Source organism: Opisthorchis viverrini, assembly GCF_000715545.1.
Source record: "Opisthorchis viverrini unplaced genomic scaffold opera_v5_66, whole genome shotgun sequence".
NCBI classification, from domain to species: Eukaryota; Metazoa; Platyhelminthes; class Trematoda; order Opisthorchiida; family Opisthorchiidae; genus Opisthorchis; species Opisthorchis viverrini.
In genome coordinates this window covers 1273746-1301745 of record NW_008751723.1, presented here as the reverse complement: position 1 = coordinate 1301745, position 28000 = coordinate 1273746, and the positions used below count along the sequence as shown (strand labels likewise).

The 28000-nt window shown below is 43.3% G+C and overlaps 1 protein-coding gene across 1 annotated transcript; it reads right to left on the bottom strand.

The window, feature by feature from the left end:
• Positions 1 to 18: 18 nt before the first annotated feature.
• T265_13449 (hypothetical protein) lies at positions 19 to 27980 on the bottom strand (the record flags this gene model as incomplete). The annotated part of the gene is made up of 5 exons (XM_009168904.1): positions 19 to 390; positions 4186 to 4410; positions 4692 to 4969; positions 20281 to 20755; positions 27918 to 27980. Coding segments are annotated over 5 exons (1413 nt in total), but the record flags the coding sequence as incomplete, so codon positions are not given.
• Between the last annotated feature and the right edge of the window lie 20 nt (positions 27981 to 28000).

Below are 28000 nucleotides of genomic sequence, written 5' to 3'. Positions count from 1 at the left end.
AAAGTGACAATTCATACGGTCCGACGAAACAGTGGCGATGTTCTCTACAGCAAAGTATGTGGAAGACCAGCGCTGTTCTGGCTGCGGCAATCTTCTGATGTTGACGTTTACACTGAAGGTGACATTCGTCATCTCTTTGGGCACATTGAGAATCAGGTGATTTCCTATAATCTCGGTGGGGATCACATCTGGCTCCACGCAAACAGCCAGTCCGTGAGGATAGTGAACAGATGATGGTAAATACATGCTGAGAATTATCTTATTTTCTTGGGTACCTTTTGTCGGCTTTGTCAAAAACGCATATTCCAACGATCCATTTCGAACGTCGAACTTGAGGTGCCCAGAAGTGCCCAGAGTTCGTTGCGGATAGGGTCGACTGAAATAATTCAGCTGGGTAAGAAAACGGATTTGGATTAGGATTATCTGGCAAATATTTCGATCGTGTAAAGATGACTGTCAACTTAGAAAAGCCCCCCACTGACCTTGTGGCTGTTGGTAACAGGTCAGCGCCCGTGTAAAATTAACGACCTGAGTACTTTCAATAATGAACATTCTACACCTCTCCTGTGTCAATAAAAAAATCCAGCAAAATAAATATGTTGGAATAACTCATCCAGTGGGAAGCACTGAACGATGGTTGCGACAACGAGTTAAACTAGTGCTAACAGACACCGTAAGCCATATTTACATTACCTTGATATTTCTAGTGACCCTGTATATTGACTGAAAATTATTTGGTGAGAAAAAATCAAATTCAAGCTTGGGATGGTGGTGTACGCTTGTAAGTTTAACAATTTTTGTATGCTCTCTAACGAGTAAGGATGTATTTGAAGGGTATCCTTGTTGTCCGAAACACGGTCAAACCATCCAAGGAAAATGCAGACTTCAAAACTTAGAAATATATTGAGCCATAGCTTAACATACATTTAAAGGATTATAGCCCCTTCTGTCATTTTAAATTATTATTTAACAGCAAAACTCGAAGCGAATGGACTTTATTTGGGTTAAGTGTAATTCCATAACTAGGTCAGAATCCGAGTCAGCCTCTTCAAGATTTAAATTGCAAAAAGTTAACTCATTGTCGAAACTCCCAGGCATGACCCCCTGTCCTTGATATCCATACACGAGGACCAAGAAGGCCACAAATTCAACTTGGAAAACGCAGAAATTTTGGTATACGGACGCACGAGGCACGGAAGAGAATTTCTGGAAGCATGGTACTCGACGGCAAATTCGATCAACCGGTGCATCGAACTGGACCCAATTTACGCACCCCTACGTGCAAAAGACCAACAACTCAACCGGAAAACTCAAGGAAGACCGAATATTGGATTCACAAACAACGAAACAAGGAACTCCTTGGAGGCAAATCAATAATGGTCACAACCCAGGACTGGAAGGGACAAAGGTCAATCTAGCTTCGACCAGATTACGACGGAGGGGATGCCAAGCTCAAAGGTCACGTGGGCATCGGCGAATGGGGATACAGGACAACGGAGCAACCAATGAAATCACCCGACCGAACAACTAATCGCGACCAAATGTCATCCCCTGCTAGCAGCACGTATATTAACACACGCACAACACTACCCAACGCACAACCACCAACCCACCGCTACGCACTACTACGCTCCACAATAACGCACTGATGATGTCACCTCGATTGGTGATGAAACGTTTGCAATCAAATTGCCCAGCTCAGCGAACAAGCCAACGACCACGTTTGAATATCTTTGAAATCTACATGTTTGGTACATCGTCAATAAACGGCCACTACTGGCAACTCAGCCCGGTATCAGTTAGTTTCCCTCTGATGGCCATGCCCAAACCAGCGTGATACTGACCACTTCCGGTTTGAGTTGGCATATTTTCCTTCAGTTCGTCCGCAGTCCATGCATTCATGTCTTGTAAGATGAGAATGTCAGGCTTTTCATGCCTGTTTTCGGCTACACGAGAGACAAGGCAGTAATTGACCATTCTGTCACATTAAATTATCGTAGACAACGACCTACCCTGACACTCATATTTGCTACATAATAATGCATATATTCGTGTCTCATCGATTATCACCTCGCTTGTGGAGACCCCTTAGAATGTGTTCCTATCCATTATTTCACTTTATCCCATAAGCTTCCGACGGACCGCATTGCTAAGTAATGAGCTATACCTTTAGTCATGAATAAGCTAACCAAACCGTTGACGAAAGAGCTAGAAAAGAAGAGTTTAAAGGCTTTCATGATGTCAGCAACCTTATAATAAATCAGGTCATGCCCGGATAAAAAATAATCTTTGTCGATATTTATGATTGTAGAAAATCTTCACTTATGCGAAAGACTTGCAGCTGAGACCGGCTTACCTAAAAAAACCAAAGTTTGTCCAATCGGCTAGTTCTTGCGCAGTAACCAGGTAAAAGATAAAGATATTGTCGTTTTGAGAGTAATGAACGAAAAAATACATATTTTTAAGGTTTCATTATAATGGTCGTTCACTTTCCAGCATACTACACAGTGTATCAAAACTTGCGAATGTGTCAACAGGTCAGTAAGCATAAACTCGAGCTTAGGTTATCCAAGAATCACACATATCACGGTGGTGAGTTGTTTTTGCTTGGCTATGGAACGGATAGTCACCCACAAAAACGCACAACAAAGTAGGTAGCTAAACACCTAGGTCAAAGTATGCACACAAGAACATTCACGTTTCGCAAAGTACAGATTTCAATTAAGTGGTAAAAATGTGGTCACATAATTGTGATTTGATCAGTCAGCGTTTGGTTTTCCATCAGCACTTCGATCAAGGTATCTTGGAGGTAAGATTTCATGACCAACATGCAGATGACCTTTTAGCGACTGAAATTCTGGAACGCATCATCGTCCTTTAAGAATGGCGATCGAAGCCTATTTACAAAGATGAGAATAAGGAACAAACCTGGACCACTCATCAGTGTCATTCAATATGTTTTCGATGTTTTCTCCTCGTGATATGATTTTTGACTGTCGTGTACATCGGGTGACATTCGACAGACAACACACTTTCGTATCCCAAAGACCTGGTGTGGTTGCCAGGCGACTGGCGGACATACGCTTCGTTATTACGCTTGAGGTCGGAGTGTAGGTAAACATGAAGACCTCGGCCTATAGGTCCCTCCAGAGGAGCACGGAAACCTATGTGGTGCAGTTCTCGCGAGGGGCACAAAGGGTTACGGCAGTTTACATGTAGTTTCGGAACCGTGAGTATAGAAGCGGAAATTACACTAGTTCGTGTGGGCTGTCGTTGTTTCATATTGGGGGCACTCTCGATGTCTCTTCAAGCCGTTTGACTAACTCCAGTGCTTCTGGCGCACGGTTTAGCATGTTTTCATCAACTACATAATCTACAGTGCTACTGCAAGATGGAGTGGTATACACCCAAATATCACACCAGGCAGTTCACCGATCGATGTCTAGATCAATAAACTCTTATGATTGTAACATTTCTGGCAGCCTAGCAAAGTCGCAGATGCCGCTAGGTAGCTAAACTCTCTTGTTGATTCGCGAAAAAACAAATCAGCCGGCAACGGGCATGCTGATATCACGAGATCAGCAGGCCATGTCCGGACAAAGTGTATGAAACAACAGAACACAACGGAGAAGCTCAAGCACGAGCAAGACTAACTCGGAAAGATCATCACAGCCAGAGACAGGCCGGCGTACTAAACGGCAACTATCTATCACAGTAGGGCCAACGCGTTTCATTGCCATCAGAGCAACAGTTATTCGCATCTTCATTCTCTCTCGGGTACCATAGCTCTCACTCGAATCAGTTCACCTGCGCAGTTCACTCTAAACAGATCAAGTGTAATTGGCATACGTTAGAATGAATTTAACAGGAGACTCAAACGAATCCCCGGGGGATCCTCGTTTACCGTGTCCTTCAACTGAACGTGCTGAACATAGGCCGCCACATGTTTCTATGGGGACGACATTCGAGACAATCTATTGTGGTATCTCGAATACTGTCCCAAATGAAACATGAGAGGGCCTCCATCCAGCAGATTTAGTTGCAGAATATTACAAACAAGGGATTCTGTTGGATTTAGCTGAGCCTGTTGTTAAAACCAAATTAGTATGGCAAGTAGTGTATTTCAAAAAATATGAAGAACTCCGTGAAGAAACAGACTGTGAATTCACGTAACGTCCCTCTCACCTGTTCGTTAATAGGTTTTCCATAATCATCCAGAAAATCGCCTCCCCAGTATGTCCAGGACATGAGCCGTTCATCTGCTGTTCGTAGAATTGTGCTACACTCAACAGTATTTATTGATCGCTCATGTCCATCCGGTGCACACCGTCCAAACTCAGTTAGAAACATTCCACCACCTGTCTTCTTTCGGGAGGCGTGTGCAGTGTTGAAAGCTTTGGTGATGATAGTCTACAATCAGGGAGTAAACCCTTGTTTAGTGTCTACCCAAGTTAGTCCACTGCTTCAGAGTTGATCCTACAATATACACCTGATTAAAGGATCATCCACAAAAGAGCCTGTCACTTGACGTGACTCTTCAAAAGCTCAATGGCATGACAATCAAGTCTTAAATCTGCTCATTCATTCAATGACAAATGAAAAAAGTTACTGGATTTCTTGTGGAATTAGCGTTTTTGGATTCCAGCTAGTATGGCTATTTCGGGTTCTCTTCGCTACTGAAAGCAACTTACCTTATCGCATAATTCCTGCTGAAACCACGACATTTGACTTCTTGGATCGGAGAACCAAAGCAACCAGCAGTAGTAGTGGTACGACAACACACTTCTGTTCCTCTCTTTCGGATCTATGTGAAAACCTGGTACGCGACCCATTCCAGTCCCACCCACAATGGGTAGGAATAGGCTGTGCGTCATCGGTTCGTAGAAGACCAGTGTACTACTGTCAACCTGACGGATACGTTCAACCAAATAATCGTAGACGGGGAGAAGGTGGACTTTACCCATGTAACCTTGGAAACAAGAGGGAGGACAGAGTAACAAGCTGTCAATGCATGATAATTAGACTTTAAAAAACTGTAATGTGGGGTTGGAACCAGTTCTTTTTCTTTACTACGGGATGCGCAATGTCATGCTGGAATGGGTGCCATGTAAAATCGACCGTAGAGATTCTATTTTACCTGAGTAAGTGCTTCGTCACTACTTGTCACGATAAGCTAAATAAATTTATAGCTTATTGGTGATACGACACACATGAATGCCGCTTTTCGCAGTGATTTGAAGCCAGATGAACGACCACGCGACGGCGTTAAACAAAACACAATTAGTCTTTCTGGTCATAACAATACAAAGCACTTTGGAACCACAAGAACTGTCTTCACACGTTTCCTCTTCCTCAACATCTATTTCTTCACTGTCAACCTTCCTTGATCATCTACGTCACTGCATTGTTTCTATGCGTTGAAGTTGTCATCCATTCATTATGGGAACACGTTTTACGGCCTGGACACAGAGGCTACAATTAACACGCATACTACCGAAGGTCTCGAGTAGCTTTTGGTTGTTCCCCGAATGTTTCATCCGTTCCCAATCAAAGCTGCCGCATCTAGTTGCGGTCGTCGTCACATAACGAGGATTTTCGCCTGTCAACCATTGTAAAGCGATCTGGGGCACACGGTTTCGTTAACTGACAGTCCCCTATTGGTCGCGGTTGCTGCGCCCCTGAGTTAGCTGGTCTGTTACCTGATGAAGTGTTTGGGTATCTCAGTCTTCCGTCGGGTGACAGCTAATGAAAAAATAACGAGCTCCTTCAAACTGTAAGACATTCTCCTTATCTCTAAAAGAAAAACTAAATGTGAAAGAGCTAAGAAACTTCCTCGGTGTTGGCTATTAGACCAATATTTGACAAGACACTTTTTTCACTTTCATGCTTCCCATTGTCCTTTTATCCCAGTGAAATTATCAGGCAAATGTGGACTGTATGCATTCTACTGTATCGACTGTATTGCACATCAGTCAATTTCATGTCATTTTGCACTATCAAAAACCTCGTTATCTGATGTAAATCACCCCCTTCATCCTTATACTCCATAATCTGCCCTTAGTTCTTTCATTAGGTTGAACTCCACAACTATTTTCGTGCGGAATACCTTGTTTTGTAACAATATCCCTTGGAATCTGATTCCCTTGAATATCTCTGGCGGAAGTTTGCTCCTTACCTCACGTGTAGTTCCTACTAAGTATAAAACCCTTCCTATGATTTCTTTGTTATATCTTGTAAGTGGATAAGCAGTGAAAAAGTCGTTTGTATGTCTACGGCGCCAATTTAGTCAGTGTACCTTGCTGACACAATATGTATTATTTGTTTAATCATTATGTTCATGGTGGTGGTCCCGTGCCGTAGACTGTGTTGATTGTAGGCATGGAACAGTGGCTTCTGTGAAACTAGCTTACGTCCATTTTGGCAAATTAATTTGCGTTTTGCGCTGAAAGTATGTTACTTCCGTGTTTCTCCGCACTTGATTGAAGCGTTCAGATTTACCAACATCCGTACTGGAAATAGGAAAAAGACTGCCACTGGCAGACACAACGCTGCAAGAAGGAACGCAATTATCCGTGGATGAGATTGTTGAAAGCATAAAAGTATGCCTAAACCTCGGTCATTTTGTTTTTGACTCAGTTATCTACTCTCAAGAACAAGGTCTAGCGACGGAATTTCCAATATTCTCGTTTTTGGCCAATATGCATATGGAACTCTTTGAACAGAAAGCTTTAGATGGATTCGAGTGTCCACCGGGGGGTTTCTGTCGTTACGCAGATGACACTTTCTTTGTGGTAGTGAGTGATGAAGTTAGTGAAATCTTCCAGTATTTTAACAATTTAGACCCTTATATTAAGTTTAGCACAGAAATAGAATCCACGTCGGTTACACTAACTTCCTTAGTTTCAGCAATGTTTACTAGAGTAAGAGCACAGTGTACGGAAAAGGTCGACCGGACAGCAGCGGAACTTGAGATAAAAAAGTGACTTAAAGACAGCAGATACCCAGTGGATTTAATTAAACGGCACCTAAGAAGGGTATTGGTGCCAACACCAAGATCCAACAATGAGTGATTGGGAACAGCAGTCATTCCGTACAAAACAGTTACATCTGAAGTCATTATAAGGGTACCGAATACGGCTAACATTAGAGTAGCATTCCAGAAAAGAACGACAGTATGCTCAGTTTTGGTGCATTTGAAGGATCGCCTTCCGGTAAACAGGACTAGGAACTGTGTATAATAAATAAAATGTAACGACTGTACGAAGGTTTATATAGGTCAGACAGCCAGTCAGTGCAGTAAGTGCCAGTAAGTGACAGAATGTGTGGACGAACCCTAAGAGAAATAGTCTATTAAGATAACTTAGACCGGAAAAGCAAGTACGCAAAATCCTTATTCAACATGAAGACAAACCCTTAAACAAGCTATCGTAATTAGCGAAATAAACCCATTTGCAAACAAATCTTGTTTTTCGAGAGACTCACCTGAAACCCAGCTGAATCGCTCGTTTGTGATGTTTCCAGGCAACTGAATGTGCTACACCAGACCACCTCATGTTTCAGTCGCTACGATATTTGACATATCGTGATACATTTCTATTCGTAATGCATAAGGTTGTTGAAAATTATTTGACAGCCCACGACCGGCTTCGCTCTTCTTGGGGATCATCAGGTTTCCGTCAACCTTATGTTTTACTTGCAACCAAATAGCACGAAATTAGCGAACTACACTCAGTTGCAAACAAACCTATCGTAAGAGTTGGTCACCCCCACTAACGAACAAACAGGAAGTTCAGAACGATATCCACCACTGATCAAGTCGGCTGGTGATACGAACTCTCAAGGACTGGTTCCCTGACTGCCTGAAAACCCAGTCAACTTGGTAACTTCCTCACTTGACCTGACGGTGCTTTTGTTTTAAAAGCGAAATTTTGCCCAGCAATAAATCTTTTGATTGTTTATCAAACCCCTCTGAAACGAGATTGCTTATTTTGTTTCAGGGAAAGACTCAAGCGATTCTCAAATGAATCTCTCACTCGTGATGTTTTTCAACTAAACTTCTTGCATATAGCCACCTTTTGTCCATGTGGGATGATATTCGAGAAGGCACATTACACTGTCAAGACGAAACACATCATTTGTAAGGCTGCTGAAGGGCATGATAGACGAGAGATTCAGATGCATTCAGTTGTCTCCCGCTGAGACTAAATTAGTGTATGAATGAGAGTATTTTGCGAATTCTGTCCTATTTGGGTTCAAGAAGAACATAATTTCGACAGAAACTCGGTTACCACGCCTACCTGGTCAGTCCGGAGAGGAAGGGTGTAACCGGTCTTGTGCTGTCGAAGAGTTTTCAGTAATCTCATGAGTAGTGCCTCGCAAGCGTGCCTCTGAGCTTTTTGTCCAGCTAGTTTTGGTCTCAGATCGCCCCCCCCCCCCCCGCATCTCATACAATTCAGGCCTCTTACTCTAGGCCGTCGGTAGCTGAACTGAGGAACGCCATCTCATGTCACTCACTCCTTCCTTTTCCACAGTTTTCATTCCACACCCTGTTATCAACCTTCAGATTTTCCACCATGTGCACGTATTATTGATTCCACCCACTAGGGTCGCATCCCTTCACAATAACTTGTCCAGCTGCTTCCTCATTCTGTTTTGCTCTATTCAACAAATATTTTCTAACCACCGCCATTAGGTCGCTGCAAACTCGCCGAAGAACTTCTGCATTTCGCATTTTCTCATTTCAGGCGGAATTTTACCGTCGGATATTTTATATGAAATCTGTTCAAGTATCGGGTAATAGACTATGGGTGTGATCAGTACTTCCTTGTCATGTAGTTAGAGACACAAGCATTGCGTTGTTTGATCTACAGCTATTATTCTGACTTTTCATTCTCCTTTCCCAAGCTTGCAAGAAACTGTATTAACCTTAGTGAATTGAGTTCTCAGTTCACTATCGATTCAATAAGCAATGTGCTACCAGGGTTGCAGTAATCAGCACAATCTGCTGTCGTTGTAATTCTTGGAGGGAGTTATAGATTTTGCATAACTTAGGCCAACCCATGGCCTTCAAGCAGATTCGCGTGCGTAACAATGGCACAGTACTCAATAAATTCTCAGTTGGTCGTTGCGGTTTGTCGTGTTCCCATGTGATTATTACGAACTGCCCCGCCAACAAGATGACACTATCCTTATTTTGGTAAAGCATAGTCATTGTTTCAAACGTCTTGTATTGAAGAGACTTGCATCAAACAAGCATCGCATTTCGTAAACCAGCATGCGAAGTATGTCTAAGAGTTCATACAGTCCCGCTTCATGACTGCGATAGTTTCAAAACCACCGGGTTTCAGTCCACAGGTTTGTCACCATAACAATATTCCACCATGTGGACATTTACTGGAGCTCACAAACTCCGGCTGATATCCATACTCGACAAGAACTCATCCTAGTACTCCGCAGCTAGCAAAGTCGGATGCCCACGTAAGGCATTAGAAGAGAGACTTCAGAAAATGGACTCATTCGTGTGAACCTCACTAGAGCTACAGTGTAGCACAAACCAGATCAATTGGGTTGTAACCAACAAGAAAGCTACGTGATCATATCGCAATGGCTTTAGTTACTTCGGCATCTGAGAGACTGACGAGGATTAATTTCATTACTTTGCCGGTACGCCTTAGTAGGTTGTACTTATTCATGTCTTTGAAATACAGCTGCATTCTTGAACAGTCCTGCTGCAACCATGTTACCTAAGCTACATTTTAATTCAGCGTTCAGATGTTCGCTTTAGTATCTAGTGGTTGGTTTAAAAAATGCACAATGACTGCTCCATTCCTTCTCTCAGACAGTCTTTCCAGCGTACATCTATTTAAGAGTTCGTTTGGGTGCTTATGCTATTTTTCGTTGTTCCTGTAGCCGATATCTTCTCGTCCTCTGCATCAGCACTTTACAGCCTTTAACCTGGTTTGACGTATGACCAATGAGCGGCTTCCAGACAGTTGTCAGATCCTTTGTGCCGCCACCGTGTTGCCAAGTTACTGATCCGCTCATCTTGTTTCGTAAAGCTTATGTCAGAGTTAGGACGTCATGGTAAAGTCAGTTCTACTTCAGATACTTATAAACTAAGTGCGTAGGTGTCTGGATGTGATTTAGATCTGGTCTTCGTATGCTGAACTCGGCAAGACTAGATACCAGTCTTATTCAAGCTTACCCTTGAAATCCAGAAAGTTATTTGCCGGTGCGATATATTCCGTACCTAACAGCACACATCAAGCACTTTGTCCAACTTCCCTTCCAACTTCTGCCCCTTGTAAGAATTTCTGGTTTGCGAGTTGCTGTCAGTCAAATCAGACAAAACTGTAGTAATTCTGTGTGCTTCAGTTATACATCGATCTTTGTTACCATAAAAGTGGTTTAAGGTCTTCCAGTCTACAGTCGTACACTCTGTGTCTGGTAAATGGCCTCTAAACTATCTGAATAATCAAGTAAGGAAATGTGCGACAGATACTATAAATAGGGTTCAATGGGCACTTTGAATAGGGGGAACCCTCCCTTGGGGTTTCATTTAGGAATAGTTTGTCTCAGTCACAGTGGGACCCATTTACCCATTCGGTCTGCATCGTTGTATTTCATCTCTTTGTATTAGAGGCATCCGTAACATCATTGCTCACGTCTCCCTACTCGCCGTTAATGCAGTTCAGCCGTTAGGACAAGCAATTTGTGACATTTCCAGACTATTTCTGTTGCTACTCGAACAACAGAGGAAGTAAGGACGATTTGTCCCAGCATCCTTACCTGCAGTCTACCAATGTGGGTGGTTTCTCCTAATGCTACCAAATGCATGTACTTAGCGCCGGGGCAACCGAAAGTACAATGACGACGGCTGTGTCCATGAGTGGGCAGGTCTGCCTGTAAGTAGACTGATTCGGTTAAGCACCCAGTAAGTTTTGGGGTTGTTATGTGTAGTTGCTATTTCCTAAACCAATTGAGAAGTGCAGACGTTGTGGGCTTGTTAGAAGTAGCCACAAAACGCATTAATGTCACGTTGGAGCTATTTGCAGGAGCAGAGCGTTTACAATCTCCGTTCATTCAAGGGCCAGTTCGTCATTTCAGCAATCCACCACTTGGCTGAGACTGGAAAACCGCAAGGAAATGGGTGGGCCAACGGAACACTTGGTCGCTCCTCATATCACAAAGGAAATGTGATATCGTACTTTTCAGAAGATCATGATCTCTGTGATCGAATACTTTCAGCAACACGTACTAGAACCATGGTTCGAGAAGCTGGTCTCTAATTCGCAGTGAAATGATGTTTCCGGGTAAGAGTAAACATCAGTATTCGAGCCAACGGTCTTTGACAAACTGAGGTTCTGCCGTGAACAATTTTTCTCTTTCATTTATCCGAAATTCCTGTGTGCAATCGACCAATTCACTTGTGAATCCACTTGGAGGACACGGTGGTCAGAGGAACCACGTAGGGTAGATCCGTGTTGCGAAGCTATGCGTACTGTTGACTAGCGCCCAATCGGTTTGTGCATCGAATCTCGTACGTCAGTTCATGGTTTTGTTAAGACCAAGCGATGTTAGGAGAGAAGTTTTCAGGCCTATCTACGCTTCCATCAAAACCAAGGAGAGAGTCCGATACCGAGTAAACGACTGCATCAGCAGTGGGTTCGGTGAACGTCAATAGGTCCGGTAGAGACGTTCTAATTGCATTTTCTACACTCCCGAGCGATGATTTATTGAGAGTTTCTCAAGAGTTGAGGATTGAACTGTAAAATTAGACAGTTGAGGCTTGGTGCTCATAAATCGGGCAGCACACTTATTAAAGTGCTTTTTTCTCTTGCTTACGTCAACCCGCAGAAACTGGTATGACGGTCTGCTTGAAATTAGTCTTGGGCTTATATTGGAAGTATGTCAATGCTCAAACTGGCCTGCAGCCATCTTTCCCGTAGGACAACCATACCAGTAATGCTAATGTGGCTGCGGGATGGATATCGGCATTATTGTTTGTAACACTGATGGACATCAAAGCCGCAATGTGCCGTCCTTCCCCACATTTCTGCCCTGATGATGCCATCTAACCAGCTTCGAGCTCCCCCCACCTGCTGAAATGCTTCAAAGCATCCCGTTTCAGTCAATTTTTCACAAACTTCACTGAATCATTCAATTAACGGAATACAAAATCACAAGAATTTTGTAGACCCACAGCAGTAGGTAAACGTGATTGCCCAAGAATGAAGAAGTGAGTGGGGTGACCGGTTCTGCAGGGTGAGGAGTGGTGGCTCGTAATTAAAATGCAAGGCGAAAATTCGAAAGTTCCACAGCATGACCAATATTTCGGTTTCTTTGAGAACGGTCATACTTTTACCGATGGTTTACACACAGCCTTCTACCCAAAGAAATTGAATTTTATTAACGGAACACTTGGTCGCTCCTCATATCACAAAGGAAATGTGATATCGTACTTTTCAGAAGATCATGATCTCTGTGATCGAATACTTTCAGCAACACGTACTAGAACCATGGTTCGAGAAGCTGGTCTCTAATTCGCAGTGAAATGATGTTTCCGGGTAAGAGTAAACATCAGTATTCGAGCCAACGGTCTTTGACAAACTGAGGTTCTGCCGTGAACAATTTTTCTCTTTCATTTATCCGAAATTCCTGTGTGCAATCGACCAATTCACTTGTGAATCCACTTGGAGGACACGGTGGTCAGAGGAACCACGTAGGGTAGATCCGTGTTGCGAAGCTATGCGTACTGTTGACTAGCGCCCAATCGGTTTGTGCATCGAATCTCGTACGTCAGTTCATGGTTTTGTTAAGACCAAGCGATGTTAGGAGAGAAGTTTTCAGGCCTATCTACGCTTCCATCAAAACCAAGGAGAGAGTCCGATACCGAGTAAACGACTGCATCAGCAGTGGGTTCGGTGAACGTCAATAGGTCCGGTAGAGACGTTCTAATTGCATTTTCTACACTCCCGAGCGATGATTTATTGAGAGTTTCTCAAGAGTTGAGGATTGAACTGTAAAATTAGACAGTTGAGGCTTGGTGCTCATAAATCGGGCAGCACACTTATTAAAGTGCTTTTTTCTCTTGCTTACGTCAACCCGCAGAAACTGGTATGACGGTCTGCTTGAAATTAGTCTTGGGCTTATATTGGAAGTATGTCAATGCTCAAACTGGCCTGCAGCCATCTTTCCCGTAGGACAACCATACCAGTAATGCTAATGTGGCTGCGGGATGGATATCGGCATTATTGTTTGTAACACTGATGGACATCAAAGCCGCAATGTGCCGTCCTTCCCCACATTTCTGCCCTGATGATGCCATCTAACCAGCTTCGAGCTCCCCCCACCTGCTGAAATGCTTCAAAGCATCCCGTTTCAGTCAATTTTTCACAAACTTCACTGAATCATTCAATTAACGGAATACAAAATCACAAGAATTTTGTAGACCCACAGCAGTAGGTAAACGTGTTTGCCCAAGAATGAAGAAGTGAGTGGGGTGACCGGTTCTGCAGGGTGAGGAGTGGTGGCTCGTAATTAAAATGCAAGGCGAAAATTCGAAAGTTCCACAGCATGACCAATATTTCGGTTTCTTTGAGAACGGTCATACTTTTACCGATGGTTTACACACAGCCTTCTACCCAAAGAAATTGAATTTTATTGAATCTGCACTCATTTGCAAACTAATTTGGTTCTTTCGAGAGACTCACCTGGAACCCAGCTGAATCTCTCGTTTTTGATGTTCTCAGGCAACTGAATGTGCTGCACCAGGCCGCCTCATGTTTCAGTCGCTACGATATTTGAAATATCGCGATACATGTATATCTTTGTAATGTACTACTCATTGGGTTTCTCATAAGGTGGGCTGTCGATGGATTTTCAGCAACCTTATGAGTAGTACATTACAAAGACATTGAATTTTATTTACTGAGTCATGTTTCATGACCATACCGTGTCCTGCAACTAAGTTCGCTTTCTTCGTGCTCTCGTGGATGAAATTCGAGCCGTCCTATGAGATCATTGTCACAGATCATGGACTGGTGAAGAATACCATGCAATTTTATGGCTGCAAGCACCCAAGTCAACATGCTTTCCGCCCCGCTTATGATGTGGAGCATCATCCAATTGGAGTTCGGATCTAATAAAGCGTGTTTTGTTGTCATGCATCAGGAAATCTGGTGATGTTCAGAGAATGGGACTTTTGGTAAGCCTACAAGGATACGACCTGTCCGGTTGTGAGTACATACAACTGAGATAGGGATGTTGTCAATTAAACTGTACAAATCCAAATGGGACCTGTGTGACGTTACCAGGAAATACATAAGTTATCCAAAAGCTGCACCAGTTCCAAGGTGATTTCTCAGCTTACTCGACCAGAAAAAAATTGCCCAAAAGCTCACCTTGCTTCGAGTAGCTAAGTTAGGCCACCATTCTCATCAATGCTCCTTTAATCTGTCCTAGGTTCCGGCTTCGCAGATCTGATGATGCGTAGGCCGCTGCAGCTGGATATGCTGGGGTGTGCCTGTGTTGATCCATGGATTGGAAGCATCTCTGTTTGATTGGATGCCAGCTGATATTCCCCTCTGTGCGGTTCGTTTGACAAAATCTGTGGAAGAACTTCGTGAAAGTGTGGTTCGGTGCTCCATGTTTATCGTGCTGCTTACGCCCCCAACGGGCTTCAGCTGTGAATCTGCCACTGACAGTTTCTACGACGCCCTAGGTGCTCTAAAATCCCGGACATTGTTTTGTCTACTGTTAATGTAAACGCTCAGGAAGGTAGGCCAAACGATGCTGTGGTTGTCTTCGGCTGGATATGAGATGCAGGGACAACGGAGAGCGACTACCGGAGACTGTTTCTTTACAGTATCGATTTCCGGAAAATCGGAAATCGCTTCACAATGTTTTGCCCACCAGTGAACCAAACCCGAGTCCAAATAGACCGCATTGCTATCATTTACCAGTAGTGAAAGTCTAACACTAGCTTGTACTCATTCAAGGGTGCCAAGTGGAATTCAATCATGCACTTGTCCGCTGCCGCAAATTTATTGCAGTTTAAAAGTCTATGTAAAACGCGCATCCATCACTTAGATAGCAGGATCCAGAAATCAAGCAATGCCATTATAACCGGATTCTCGAACGTCCACCGAATGGTCCGATACGGTTCATGATAGCTACTTGTGAAAGACCTTCCATGCGCTACTCAGTGCCTGGACTTCTGACTGGGGTGCAACTCAGCTAACCAATCTCAAACACCATACCTCTGATATTATCTTGGCTTCGTTGGAGGCCCAGCGAAGGATTCCTCCTCGTCCCAAGCAAAACTGAACCAGATGCACAACTCGAAGACAGGTGAACTGATTTGTCCGTACAGCTTGGAAAACCTGGTAGACCCGAGAAGCCGAAGAAGTGGAAGGTGCGAAAAATCCTAGGAACGCCCGAAGGTTATTCCACTTCATTCGTTCGAACGGTTTTCGGAAGCCTTTTGTCATCAAGGCCATCAGAGTCGAGAGTAGCTTTCTGATACCCAGCAACGTTGAACATTTGAACCTTTGTGGTTCGAGCAGTATTTGGAAACACAGTTCTGGTGTCCTTCTACCGACGATCCGGACCGCTTAACGTCAACAGAAATGTGGACTGTGAATATGAAGCTCCCTTCAGCCTCAGAAGTGTCTCATTGCATATTTCTAATCAAGTACCATCGTGACGAAACTCCACCTACTCGTTTAAAGGACGGTGGCACATTCATCAGCCAGCAAATGTCTAGCATATTTACGTCTATATGGGAGCAAGGGACCTTCCCAGAAATTGGGCGAAGTCGATAACAGTACCTATTTCCAAACAGGATACTAGCAGTGGATGTAATAACCACAAGCATGTCATTTTGAATCCCGTTGTAACAGGGCTGTCGGCGTTACTGCTTCCGCGTCAGGACACAAAAATTTGACCCGTGAGGATCCAACGTAATTCCGACCGGGTTGATGCCGCGTTGACTGCATCATCACGCTCCCTCAGGTGCTGCAGCAAAGCCGTGTGTACAGATGACCCAAACTTCCAGTATTCCCGCACACCGAAAATGCTTTTGAATCCGTGGACCAATAACTGCCGTCACACATACTTGCTCAAGAGGGTACGCCATAGAATTTTGTGAACATAATCCGGTCTTTATATTCATATGCTTCTAGGCGTGTGAGACTGTGTGGTGAACTGTCTGGAAACCTTCTTAAAAAATTGTGTTCGACAAAGATGTCCACTACCTCCATTCATGATCAAATTCGCCGTCGATGAAATAATCAGGTGAACGCTAGAAGATTTTCAGAACACCGGTATTCAGATCGTAATTTGTGAGAATCTCGTCGATCTGGAGTGCGCAGACGACATGACCCTTATCCATGAATACGAGGGCGAAGCACAAGTTTTCTTGAATGAACTGAAAACCAGCATACCATCCTTCACCGTGCGTCTGGCGTCTGTTTCATAGCGTGCAGTCTCCGAACACACACCGTGCAATTCAAGGAGAAGCATCAGAGAAGAAAACATAACTCAGTAGTTGTATTAGCTCTGACGGAATTGTGTCTGTAAGTCGATGCACAAATCTCAAAAGCCCGAATCACGTTTGCTAATTTTTATCAGTTGTGGCTTCGAAAAGGCATATCACTTTGACCCGAGGGCCAGGTGCACCAGACTACAGTAACGGCTACATTGTTGTACGGTTGCGAGATATGATGTCTGCGGACTGATTATGTGAGGCCTTTTTAGACCTTCTCACCAACGATTTCTTGAAAACGCTGCTGTCGTCGGATAGTGTCAACGAATTCGTACCGAGTTAACTGGGAAACGGGCATTTGGTTGTGAAGCGGACACCTCAATCACGATGACATCCAGCACCATTAGCTGTTATAAATCGGCCGTATTCTACGCATGCCGAAACATCGTCTACCGAGACAAGTATTGTTCACTGTGCCACTTTTGGAATGGCACAAAAAGCGAGGTGATCAAAGCATAACTCGACAAAAGGGTAAGAGATTGCAGAGAGTTTATTCGTTGTTGGTGCGGTCCGGTGTGGGGTCAGCGTGACCCAGCTCCTCCACGCTTAGCTGGAGACATTGAGGGAAATGGCTGCCAGTCGATATCTGTGACTTTCTTGCAGTCACATTCTTTTCAGATCGTTTGGTTGAGCTCCTAGAGGCGTAGACCTGAAGATGGTCGATCCTCCCTCATGCATTATTTCCTCTTCTTTTCGGTTTAAGGCTTTAACCATAATTAAATAAACTTTGTGATTGCACGGCAGTGAGGCATCAGTGTGAACACTAATGTTGATCTCTCTGATGATGCTGCCGCTGCCGCTGATGATGAGAATGATGATGATGATGATTGTGCTGGTGAAAGTGAATTGTATGTGTATACAACACTTTAAAGTGACGTCTAGTTGAATAATCCGTTCATCCCTCTCATTCAAAACTAACCCCAATTTTTTTTCATGCTTCACAACGCTTAGTTATGAAGTAAGCTCCTTTGACGACACCAGCGTTAGCTTGCAGGCAGCTTAATTGTAAATCACGACGTATTGATCGATGGCCAGCTGGTCAATAAACAGCCCCAACTACCACGGGTTCGAAACAATTTCGAAACAGTTAAGGCTCTCTTATCGCACAATTTCATCCGCTAACATTCAAATTAGAAAAATCAAATTTTCAGCACTTCTCACATCAAGCAGCTGTCCAGTGAATAGATGATGTTTTTATATTTGATACTCACGTGAACCAAAAGCTTCATGTTTGTACTGAGCACATGTGAAGCCCTAATAAAGCCAGTTTTAAAATGGGTAAAATTATGGAAATGAAAGATGTTTTCTATTCACTGTTACCAAGAGAAACCGTTCCACTATACGCTTGCTTTCACCTCTGCGGAGTTTCAAGCGACCGACCAAACGTAACCTATTCTGCTGAGGAATATTTAGCCATTGAATTATGCATTAGGGGATCAGTTGAAGATTGCTTCCTTCGAATAACAGCTTATATTTCAGATGGTCTCACCGGAGGAAGCAACTGCATCACTCAAACTCACCTCTGCCTTCAAATTTCACAAGAGCTACTCTCAGGCCCGACCAGGCAACAGGCCAACCAGTCGAACTGACTCGTCTTTACGGAACAAACACTGTGCAAAAATGCGGTTTCTTCTCTATAGATAGACCACCAGACCAGACAAGACCAGACCGGCAGATCTTTTGGGTAACTGTATACTCTAAAATCCGCCCAAGGGATTCCGCAATACTCAAATGTCCAAAAACTTCCAAATGATGGAAAACTACGGTATGCTGTGGTATGGTATGCGTTCACCAGCGCCGTCCCAAAAATGCCGCATCTGGCAACTTAAGTTGGAGTAGTTAACCCGTTATTTTTCGAAATATAATTGCAAAAGGGATCATCTAAGGGTCATGCTTAACTTGAGAAGGAAGTTCGCCCCGTCTCATTCTGGTTTCTCGTCATATGGTACGACAAATCACGCGCATGCGAGTACTTTCTTGGCTTTATATGTTGCTGTCTTCAACAATAACATAAACAACAATTCAGTTTAGCTCTTATGAACGTTAAATCCGTTCCTTAAATTCAGACTTCTCGGACGTTCTGGATTCAATAACTAACGCGTGCATCAATTCTGCAATTTTATGGACATTTCGTTCTGTAAGTGAAGCCAATCTATACTCAAAAGCCGAGAAGCACTGTACAACTGTTTCATCCTCATTGGGAATCATCAGCAGTGCACATATCACGAAACTCTGGAGAGTCTGACGTTCTGGCTAGTAGTTTGAGCACTGGACTGTTCGGCTACGAGCTGCTGGTCAGCAGTGTTTAACTCTGACCAGGATATAGCACCGCTCATCCTTCCATCACGGGATCCACATCACGAGGTCACGTGTTGATTTGTTCCTTCAGCAACAAACTCTGAGTAGCTCAGTGGAAGAATAACTTGACCCGAAACTGTTTCATCCTCATTGGGAATCATCAGCAGTGCACATTTCACGAAACTCTGGAGAGTCTGACGTTCTGGCTAGTAGTTTGAGCACTGGACTGTTCGGCTACGAGCTGCTGGTCAGCAGTGTTTAACTCTGACCAGGATATAGCACCGCTCATCCTTCCATCACGGGATCCACATCACGAGGTCACGTGTTGATTTGTTCCTTCAGCAACAAACTCTGAGTAGCTCAGTGGAAGAATAAACTTCACCCGATGAGTGAGACTTTCATCCTAGAAGTCGTTGCTCGCATAGTGACTTACATATATCAAAGTTGACAAATTGAATGAATTAACAAATCATTCCATTCCTGTGAATATTTTGTCCCGGTTTCACTACAGCTTAGTGAAAATATGGGAAGTCGGATCCCGATTACAATCTCACGTCTGGGACCTTTTTCACGGCCAGCTGAACAGTATGTCCAAATTCATGGAAAGCACTGGGGTTGACAGCTATCCGTAGTGTCTGCTAATTGTCGATAGCGTTAATCTGTCTACCATATAAACCATCATACATTTGTCAAGTTTTTCGGACAGTTGTCCTTCAAGTTGATTGACCTACAAAATCTTTATGAATGGGGCTATAAATTGAAGAAAAATGTTTTATACATAACTCGAATGAGCGATACCAGTTTCGAGTAGTGGCTACTGCCTGAACAGCAGGGTTCCGGGTGAGTCTATCGAAAAACCAAATTTGCTTGCATATGAGTGTATTTTGCATTTTGGTTTCAAGCAGAACATAAGGTTCACGGAAACTCGGGGGCTGTGCCTACCTGATAACCCACAAGAAGGGCAAAAACGGTCGTTGGCTGTCCAATAACTTTCAGCGACATTCTGAGTAGTGCATCACGTCTAGAAATTAGAAAGCTTCTTTTCATGGCGCTACAGTACTCTCTTTTCTGTAACTGCGATTTGTTAGTTCACTGTTACAGGTATTTGGGCGGTATTTTAACAACAAATACATGTTTCATGCCATTTTGTTTTCAGGATTATGTCTGGAATATGTTGCTTTGTCCTAATGAGATTGATGTTCAGCTGTCTGGAATATGTTGCTTTGTCCTAATGAGATTGGATGTTCAGCGATCACCGTTTTCACAGGGAAACATCCTCAAAAACCGTGTTGAGATTAGTTGTTTCATGAATATATTTTCTTTCAGAGCACATTAATGGAGTCTAATAAAGACACTCCGAAAACGCTTCACGTAACTTGAAACGATAAAAAACACATCAGTATGAAAAAAAACGGTTTATAAGTCACCCTGCTTACCCGGTAATATCCGGAGTGGATTTTTGTAAAAGTTACCAATTGGTGGTTCATTGATCAACTCATAGCCAAGCACATTCGTTCTCAGTCGGAATCTCTTCGCGACCGCTGCCCAAAAGTCCCCCCAGTAAACCCATGCTCCCGTAGAATTCGCGTAAATATTCTGAGCACAGTCTGCTGCCGCATATGTTAGATAGTTCAAAAACCAATTTTTCGGTGGTCGGCGTAATGGAAACGGATAGGCCAGCCACTCAGGTGACTTCGGTAGCTGGTCCACCAGCCATTTGGGTATTCCATCGTACATGTCAAAGGCGGACGACATAGCATCTTGATGCATGTCCAAGATCACATAGATATCATTCACAGCACACAGATACACGATGGCATCAATTTTGTCCAAATAATTGTGATCGATTTTCGATTTATCAGGCATAACCCCTGACCACATTACGCCCAACCGTATGACATTGAATCCCCACTGACGGTACAGTCGTAATCTAGAATGATTTAGCAGCTGTTTGTCGTACCACGGCGGTTGTTTTGTAACAGAAGTAATCCCATGAAACATCACAGTATAGCCATCAGAATCAACAAAGTTTCCCTTTTCGTCCAAACTGATTTTCTTGAGGCACATCGTATCCGAGATTGCAACAAAAAGAATAAGTGCTAGCGGATACATTTCATTCAATCTCATATCTGCAGATCCTAAACAGTCTGTCTATATAGTCTACCTTAATTGGAACTCGGATCGATCAACTCCAAGGATCAAAGAGTAATAACTCAAACAAATGTTGTCGTGCACGCTTGAACGACACCAAGATCAGTTTCGTTCCGTCTGCACGGAACGTTTCAATAAGGGACCAGAGTGCAAAAAAAGGTGAAACAAGGAAAGTAAATCAATGTGTCTGAAGTATTCGAGACACCGTATCTAAACTCATGCAAACATTGATCACCCACAAGCTTTGTACACTGACTTGCCACAATGAAATCCACGTTATGAAACCCGACGTAATCCATCTTTGTGTTGTGTAGCTTGTTTTGAACCGAGCCCCTGTCTAGCCGTGTTTGTTTCATGTCCTCCTGCTGCTCGATTTTTGCGTCTTCAATTCAACGTTCCCCCTTATTTCTCTCTGCTGTGTAAACAAGCCTGATATAGATATGAATGGACCCTAATGACGACAAATACCCTTGACAAAATGTGGCCTGCCCGAATGGCCTGACTGTGCTGTGTTATCGGGAGGCCTTGTGCCTTGACCCGATTCACAAGTGTCTGGTGATGTCGAATTCATTTCAAAAAATGTATAATCTGGAGAAATACACTCACTTGCAAACAAATTCGGTTTCTCGAGAGACTCACCTGAAACCCAGCTGAATCTCTCGTTTGTGATGTTTTCAGGCAACTGAATGTACGGTACCAGGCCGCCTCATGTTTCAATCGCTACGATATTCGAGTTATTGCGACACGTGTATATAGTGCAGCGGATTCGGTTGCCTGGAAACATCCCAAACGAGAGATTCAGCTTGGTTCCAGGTGAGTCTCTCGAAAAAGGAAAATTTGTTTGCAAATGAGCGTATTTCGGTAATTTCGCTCAATTTGGCTTCAAGTAGAACATACGGTTGACGGAAACTCGAAGACCCTGCCTACCTATTGAGCTCCAAGAAGGGCGAAACTGGTCGTGGACTGTCGAAGAATTTTCAGCGACCTTACGATTAGTGCACTACGAATATAAATGCATCATGATATCTCGAATATCATGGTGACTGAAACATGAGGCGGCCTGGTGCATCACATTCAGCTGCCTGGAAACATCACAAACGAGAGATTCAGCTGGGTTCCAGGTGAGTCTCTCGAAAAACCATATTTGTTTACAAATAAGGGCATTTTTCTAATTCTGTGCAATTTGGTTTCAAGTCGAACATAAGGCTGACGGAAACCCGGAGACTGTGCTTACCTTGTGAGTCCCAAGAAGGGCGAAATCGGTTGTGGACTGTTGAAGAATTTTCAGCAACCCCATGAGTGGTGCATTACGAATACAAATGTATAACCTAATTCCTAATTTCTTTTGTCTATTCGGACAATTCGTAAATGCACTTTCCTTCGATTTTTCTTATTTGAGCTACGAACTGATTAACTCACCATTAACCAGTGACGTAAACGGCCTACCGATTTTTGGATGCATCGTCGGTAACTTTAAGCATCGTACGTCTAACGCAGCTGGTAAATGAGAAGACACCTGCCGATAGGTCTCCACATATCAGTCATAAGTCATCGACCAATATCTGCCAGGATTCAATCCTCTAAGTTGCGTGGCTTGTCCAGAAGCTTGGAAGTTAGCCAAACTAGACCACATAGACGCCTTGTAAATGTGGACGCGCACAGACTCATGAGAAAACACCGGAGAATGAACGGTGAGCACAGGAAGGCTTGCTTGAGGACGCCAGGACGTGAACTTTCACAACTCAGGTTGGCAATAGAACGGATATTCAGATAAGCCATTGAAAACAAAGACGCTTCTCTGGAAGAATGCGTTCTTGGCGTAGCGGAAAATGAGAACGAGAACAAGGACACTGACGGTTGAAAAAAGGCTCGATCCTGTAGATAATTTTCATGGGCGGGAAAAACGCTTCTATCACGACACCTATTTCTAGCAAAATGCACTGATTTCCACAGGAGACGCAACCGAGTCTCTTGTTTATGTTGCTCTCCTTCTAGTTTTAAAGACATCACGAACCGGTAGTACCTGGCCGGTCTAGAAGCAGCAATAGAGCTAATCGAACAACAAAACGTTCGATAGTTCTTCGAATAAACTGAACACCTAGAAGAAACATTGAACAAGTGGAGGAACGATGACGCCATTGTGATCCTGCCAGCCGATGAAAGACCTCTAACAGTCATTCGCAGAGAAAAATCCCTGCCTAGAAAGATATACAAAGTTCCTGCCAGCCGATGAAAGACCTCTAACAGTCATTCGCAGAGAAAAATCCCTGCCTAGAAAGAAACGATATACAAAGTAAAAAAAATGCGAACGAACTCAGTATGAGTCCGGAGCAACCCCAAGGTCTCTAAAAGATCATAAGGGAAGAGTACTCAAAAATGAGGTATCAGAATTCCACTGTTGCACGCTTCTATGGACCGTCAAAAGGTCACAAAAAATACTGGATTAAACCGCTAATACAGAAAGGCATGACAGGAATAGTGTGTAGCTAACCGAATGAAGGAAATTGTCTCTCCTATGAAATAGAGAACAACTACGTCGGACAAACTGGCGCAACTGACCAGATGAACTCAAAAAAGCCAGTGCATAAGTCGGTGCGAAATGAAGGTGAACCAGTCAGCTCGAAAGAAGAAAACTACGAAGTTAAACAGTGCCAGGATAACCAAACAGGCTCCAGGAAAGAGAACCACAACGCAACTCAAATTGTAATTCAACCAGTCAGAACATAAATCCAAACTCCACGAAGGGATTCATTCAAAGATAAATCGACGGTGAGGAATACATACCAGGAATACACACCCCAGCCAGACAATCACATCAAGAGATATCAGGCCCTCTTTGAAAAGTACGTGAACGTAGACAGGTAAGGAAGATGTGTCCGCACAACCACATACTTACGCCGTCTCCCCGATTGTTTAACATCTGATCATCACCCTTCAGTGTTTTCACAACAAAGGTCTATCTTACCCTCACTGCTTTGCACTTGCCAGGACTCTGTAATAAAACAACGGTACGTTCAAGCTTTGTTCGCGTCTGGTAGTCTAGGAAATTTAGTCACCACAGAGGTTGACAATTTAAAGCGGAGCAGCGCAAAACTAGGGAGAACACACCCACTAATCAACACAAGTGGCTTTAAAAAACGCAGGTTGGTTCGGGTACCTGAACACCCATGGACTGCATTATTCCTGTGACCAATAGCTGGACCGTGAAATCCATGATCTAAAGTATACTTTCTTGTTGAATGACAGATTCATGACATCGCTGGAGCCCAGACCAAAGTTGTTTGAATGGATACTCAATACCAATGGCATTATCATTGCTCCCATCTTACTCAAGCAGTTAAAGCCGTTGTTTTTGTGGGTAAACTGACACATGCACAAGTATGCTTACGAAACTGAGTGATCAGGCTGTACCGTTTTCTGAAGTGGACCTCTTGTATGTATGGTAATGAGAATAAATGTTAGAACGAAACATCTGGCTCTTTCTTGGGGTCTATTTGACGGGAGCACTGTTATGGGGATCAGAACTATATTTTTACGGGTTTACGCATTTCGTCACAAAATTTTGACCACATTCTTTAACTGTCTTGGTGTTGGCGGCCATGTTCAAAAAGATTGACTGTGGGTTCGTTCACTTCAGTTGTCCGGACCTTTTAACATCCTACTCTGTTGAAGCGTGAATCATCCCGCAACGGAAGTTCGCCTGAAGAATTTTGAATTCCAGAAATCCAGCTCAATTTTTCAACTTGGTTAGTCTGACTTCAGATGTTTGTTTTGGCCATTCGTGAACTCGCTTACTTGCTAGTGTCACAGACAATTCAGAGTGGGCTTCTGGACTGTCTGGTTGATTCGGAGAAAAAAGGAGTCACCTGGGAAGTCGGTGCTTGCCGTTATCAGGAAACTGACAAGCACTAATCTAGTAGAATACAAGGGTCGACATTACGTAACGGATAGGGCCAAGCAATTAACTGACTGACTTTGGCGACCGCCGAATATCACACCAAGTGAACACAGAGACGCAAACACACAAAGGTAGACCTGTGTGAGAGAGAACGACCTTCTGTTCGCTATGCCAAGTCTTGAATCTGACTTGACCTCGTGATTATTCCCCCATTCATTTGCTTACTCTGTCTATGTGATTTTGATCTCCACTTGTTTTGCATGTCTGTACGCAAAGTTCGTTCCTTCCAACTGTGGTGATTTTACCGAGTTTGTGTGCGTGTGTGAATGTGCGCAGGGGCCTAATGTTCGATGCGCGTTTGCGGAAACTGCCATGGCTTGTCCTGCAATGAGTTCCGGGTATTCGCACCACCAGTCAGATTCAGACCGTCCTCGGAAGGGACGACCACAATTCGGAACTCAGAGCCAACATTCCGCTCGCCGATTTTGGCTTGTGGACTTTGACACTACGCTATGCCCGTCTGTGACAGATCAGTGCACGTGCTGACAACACACATTGACAAGTGAGGTTTGTTGTGTAATTGTGCTTAATTTTGTGTAAATTGAACCACGGAGTTTCGAACCCAATTCTTCCTTTTGGTATTCGGAATCGTTAAGCCTAAGTATGAATCGAAATTCCGTTTAGGGCAACTAAACAACAAACTTCGCTCGCACGAACTTTCATTGTCATCAGAGCAACAGTCATTAACACTCTCACTCTCTTAAGATTGCCAAGATTCTGGGTCGAGGATAGCTCACCTTCGTGATTCAGTCAAAACACGGCAATTGTGGTTCTGATTATTTGAAAACCCACCAATAATAAGTGCTTCAAAGCAGAAATGTACGCGAAAACGTATTGTCGAAAAAAGAGCACAGACTTATTCATTTCAACAATGGTACATGCAGTTTAGGTGCTCAGGTGAAGTAACACGCATGTGTTGACCAGCCGTGAGCACGATGTCAATGCATCGGTACCCGAATAAAGTGAAATATTTTGGATTCCAGAAAGTGGAGGACTCTGAAGCGGGGTGTCACTTACTAGTGATCACCTAACAGAGATTTTTCTCTCCCAAAGAAAAATCACAAATCGTTATCCCCAGAAAATAGAACGGTAGAGCAGATTAAGTTTAGCGTTAAATCATGAGCCAGGGCGGCCTAATGAGGATTCGATAGTTTATTCTTTGCGGAAGGTTTTGCTCTGCTCCGTTTTATTAAAAAACGCGTCGATAAGATTAATGTCTGACATTCCGCGGATAATACGTCTCGGAGCATGACTGAACTTTGTGATGAAGACATGGTTACCTCACAAAAAAGGTGGACTAATCGCGGACTTCTGGTTTTTGATAAGGCTCACCAACGGGGCGTAAATGGGATGCATCGCATTATCCATTAAGACAGTAATCCGACTCTAAGGTCTGTGAAAAATATTACTATGCTTAATTCTACGTATTCTGAACTGACGCAACCGAATGATAAAAAGTAAATGAAATTCAACCTTCTGAATGGCAATAACACACTGGTTTTAATCTTTAAAAAAACTAATAGCATTATTATACCCCCTGAAAAAAATAGTGTAACCACTCTATCCTTCAGGCAACGTTTCCTACATGTTCTTGATGGAGCACCAATTGAACAGTCGATGAAAGTTCTTCTGTAACGCACTACTGGTTTTACAGATGAGTATATCTCGTGGTCATAGAAAATACACCGCGATATTTCACATATCGTAGCAAACGAAACATGAGGCGGCCGTGTGTAGCCCATTCATACACAAGAGATTCAGCTGAGTCCTACGTCAAAACCGAATCATAAATTGAGTACAGTTTGGATTCAAGTAGAACATGTGGTTGACGGAAACCCGATGACTACGCCTGGATGGGGTGGACTTTTGAATCGTTTTCAACAATCTTTTTAGGAAGTGATTTCGAGAAAATAAAGTACGGTATCCCGAAAATCGCACCAAATTAACATTAGGTGTCCTTTGTGCAGTTCAGCGGGTCGTCGCTTGAGTCTCACGTTAACACCAACGTATCTTGCAAACAAAAGTATTTCGCCAAATCCCTCCCTCTGTTTTGAAACTCACTGCTACAAGCGGGGAAAGCAATCTGTGCTGATCTGCTTCGAACGGACTCTGCTTGAAGACGACTTCCGGAATGAGACAAAATTTGGCGAGAAAACTTCGTGTCTATGCCTCGCGAAACGGCAACTACTTCATCTGCTTCGGCAGTGGTAAATTTAATGGCGTTTTAAACTGCAATGCGTACGAGTACTACAAATTCCAAGTCATAGTGAACCCCACGCAGCACAGTTCCATAAAACCTGTGATCAGAGTCTTAGTGGTATTAGGCACCTTGCATCCATATCATCTACAGGGAAAAAGAAGAATCAACAAAATTCGGTATACTATAACAGACTAGAAAGCTGATAACGAATCGAGAAATATTTCCTCGTTACAGCTAAGTTCAGTGTGATATTCATTAGATCGAAGTTACACCAAATTATGTTAAGCTGTCTGAAGAAGCAGTTGAAACACCAGGGATCAATAAGTGTAATACATCCGTGTGGACTAGCCACTAGGCTTCAGATAATCAGTATCCAGCGTCCTACTTGGTGCAATTAAGCACTATTCCTCTGACAACGAGATGATTCTAAATAACTAGGACAGAAATATTATTGATTTACTACTGACTGATATGTGATGTTTGAACTAAAGCGTAATAGTCTTCATAAACATTTCTTTACAGAGTTTTTAAAGCAGAATTATATTTTACTGAACACATCTTTTATTCTTCGCCTTGCATCTTTGGTCTTAAGGAGCTTGATTTTTGATAAAAGTGGAATGATAACGCCCTGTTGACATCGGTATTTCGTTTAGTTACAAGCCTGGAAGCCAAATTTGTTTGCATATGAGTGTAATTCGCTAATTTCGTGCAATCTGGTTTCAAGTAGAACATCAGGTTGATGGAAACTCAGGGATTGCACTTACCAGATGAGCCTCAGGAAGGGTGGAACCGGTCATGGATTGTCGGATAATTTTCAGCAACCTCATGAGTAGCGCATTATACATAT